This window comes from Otolemur garnettii, unplaced genomic scaffold, assembly GCF_000181295.1.
Source record: "Otolemur garnettii isolate 467f Iridium unplaced genomic scaffold, OtoGar3 scaffold00091, whole genome shotgun sequence".
Classification (NCBI taxonomy): Eukaryota; Metazoa; Chordata; class Mammalia; order Primates; family Galagidae; genus Otolemur; species Otolemur garnettii.
In genome coordinates this window covers 4,504,611-4,507,976 of record NW_003852486.1, presented here as the reverse complement: position 1 = coordinate 4,507,976, position 3,366 = coordinate 4,504,611, and the positions used below count along the sequence as shown (strand labels likewise).

General features: G+C 45.2%; 1 protein-coding gene across 1 annotated transcript in view; it reads right to left on the bottom strand.

Annotated features, from left to right (window-relative positions):
* LOC100945803 (GON-4-like protein) overlaps nt 1-3,366 on the bottom strand; it is a 104,904-nt gene that overhangs the window by 61,004 nt on the left and 40,534 nt on the right. The window contains exon 11 of the mRNA XM_012808510.2: nt 222-414. Within this exon, the coding sequence (XP_012663964.1) occupies nt 222-414 (193 nt within the window). The remainder of the gene's footprint in view (nt 1-221; nt 415-3,366) is intronic.

Sequence of the window (3,366 nt, the reverse complement as noted above, 5' to 3'; positions counted from 1 at the left end):
AAAAAAAAAAAAAAAAAAGACGAGATTAAGAACTCAAACCCAAAAGGATTCTTTACAAAAGAAAGAAGAAAAAAATTAACTATCAACTTAAGATAAATATCAATAAACAAATTAAATTCAATTAACACAAAATGGACCATTCTTTAAGATTCCAACTAATAAAAACTTTATCACAGGGATAACAGACAGAATAGATAATAAATGCAAACAAAATCATTTACCTTCATTCCCCACATCATCATTCATTAGTCCCCCTAGCCACATCTTCCAGTCCTCATCATCTGCTGTATTGGGATCATACATATCTGGCGTGATATCTGGAGCTTGGAGCTCTGCCTCTAGTTGGCCCAGGGGAACATCTTTCAGGGGCATCTTAGAACGCGTTCGAAATGCAATAAGACTGTCATCCATGGGCTAGCCAACAGAGAAAGAAAAAAAACCGTCACTGAGTAAATAATATTTCCAAATTCTCCAAATCTCTTCATCGCCACTGTATTTCCCATTTCTAATTAAATCACAAGCTTTCTCTTCTAAACAATTTGGGTGGGTGGTGCCTATGGTTCAAAGGAGTAGGGCGCTGGCCCCATATGCCGGAGGTGGCAGGTTCAGGCCCAGCCCTGGCCAAAAACTGCAGAAACAAAATTTATGATTCTAAACAATCTGGGTTTATTATTGTTTGTTTGTCTGCAAACTTTAAGGAACATGCCATAGGCTGAGGCGGGTGGATTGCTGGGGAGCTCACAGGTTCGAGACAACCCTGAGCCAGAACAAAACCCCGTCTCTAAAAATAAAAAATAAAACATACCCAGGCGTTGTGGCGGGCTCCTGTAGTCCCAGCTACTCAGGAGGCTGAGATAAGAGAACTGCTTAGGCCCAAGAGTTTGAGGTAGCTGTGACACCACAGCACTCTACCAAGGGTGACAAAGACTTTGTCTCAAAAAATAAATAAATGAAATAAAATAAAAAGAATCTCTGGAGTCCAAGAGTTTGAGGTTATGAGCTATGATGCCACGACACTCTACCAAGGCTGGCAAAGTGAGACTCTCTCTTTCAAAAAAGAAAGAAAAGAAAAGAAACATGCCATTAAGTTTGAAATGAATTTCTAGGAATAGTTACAACAGTTTTATTGAAATAAAATTCAGCAGCTCGGCGCCTATGGCTTAAGTGGCTAAGGCTCCAGCCACATACGCCCAAGGTGGTAGGTTCGAATCCAGCCCGGGCCCACCAAAACAACAATGATGGCTGCGACCAAAAAACAGCCGGATGTTGTGGCAGGCACCTGTGGTCCCACCTACTTGGGAGGTGGAGGCAGGAGACTCACTTCAGCCCAGGAGTTAGAGGTTGCTGTGAGCTGTGATGCCAGGGCACTCTACCCAGGGCAACAGCTTGAGGCTCTGTCTCAAAAAAAAAAAAAGAAAGAAAATTCACCCTTTTAGGCTTGGCGCCCGTAGCACAGTGGTTACAGCGCCAGCCACATACCCCAAGGCTAGAGGGTTCAAACCCGGCTGGGCCAGCTAAACAATGACAACTGCAACTAAAAAAATAGCCAGGTGTTGTGGCAGATGCCTATAGTCCCAGCTACTGGGAGGCTAAGGCAAGAGAATCGCTTAAACCCAAGAGTTTGAGGTTGCTGTGAGCTATGATGCCACAGCATTCCATGGAGGGCGACATAGTGAGACTCTGTCTCAAAAAAAAATCCACCTTTTAAAGTATATATAATTGAGGCTGAGCAAGGTGGCTCACACCTATGATCCCAATACTTGGGAGGCGAAGGTAGGTGGATTGCCTGAGCTCACAGGTTGGAGATTACCCTGCAGAGCGCCCATCTCTAGAGACCACCCGCCTCTAAAAAATAGCCGGGCATTGTGGCAGGCACCTGTATCCCAGCTGCTTGGGAGGCTGAGGCAAGAGGATTGCTTGAACCCAAGAGTTGGAGGCTGCTCTGAGCTAAGATGCCACGGTATGCTACCAAGGGTGACCAAGACTCAGTCTCAAAAAAATGAAAAATAAAAGTATATATAATTGAATGAACATTACGATATTCATAGTTATGTAACCACCACCACTATCTATTCCAGAACATTTTCATTAACCCATAAAACCCATAGCCATTAGCAGTCACTTCCTTTTGCCTCTCTTCCCACCCCCTATTAAGCATTAATTTATGTCTTATCTCCACAGATTGGCTTCTGCTGGACATTTCATATGAATGGAATAATACAATGTGTGGCCTGTCCCTGGTTGCTTTCATACAACAGAACATTCAAAGATCACCCTTAGTATAACATGTATCAGTACTGCCTCTCTCTTTTTTTTTTTTTTTTGCAGTTTTTGCAGTTTTTGGCCAGGGCTGGCTCTGAGCCACAGGTGCGGCCCTCAGTACTTCCTTTTTATTGCTCAAGAATATTCCACAACTCAAATGCTACCTACCAAATGCAAACAATGTGGCCTAATATGACCCTTATGTTAACCCAAAACAAAAAATTCATACTTTAGAGGGTATAAATATTCCATTATATGGATATGTAACATTTTACCTCTTTATCAGCTGATGAACATTTGGCTTGTTCCCACTTTGGGGCTATTAAGAATAATACTGTTGGCTTAGCACCTGTGGCTCAAGCAGCTAAGGCACCGGCCACGTATACTTGAGCTGGCAGGTTCGAATCCAGCCCAGGGCCCACCAAACAACAATGACGGCTGCAACCAAAAAATAGCCAGGGCATTGTGGTGGGCACCTATTATCCCAGCTACTTGGGAGGCAGAGGCAGGAAAATTGCTTGAGCCCAGGAGTTGGAGGTTGCTGTAAGCTGTGAGCCTACAGTACTCTATCCAGGGCAACAGCTTGAGGCTCTGTCTCAAAAAAAAAATACTGCTGTGGCTCGGCGCCTCGGCGCCTGTGGCTCAAGAGGCTAAGGCATCAGCTACATACACCTGAGCTGGTGGGTTCAAATCTAGTCCGGGCCAGCCAAACAACAATGACAGTTGCAACCAAAAAATAGCTGTGCATTGTGGCAAGCACCTCTAGTCCCAGCTTCTTGGGAGACAGAGGCAGGAGAATTGCTTGAGCCCAGGAGTTAGAGGTTGCTGCGAGCTGTGATGCCACAGCACCCTCCCCAGGGCAACAGCTTGAGGCTTTGTCTCAAAAAAAAAAAAATAATAATAATACTGCTGGGTGGCACCTGTGGCTCAGTGGGTAAGGTGCTGGCCCCATATACCGAGGGTGGCAAGTCTGAACCCGGCCCCAGCCAGCTAAAAACAGCAGTGGCAACGCCAACAAAAAATAGCCGGGCATTGTGGCGGGCACCTGTAGTCCCAAGGTACTCAGGAGACTGAGGCTTAAGAGAATCGCTTGGCTCGGCGCCT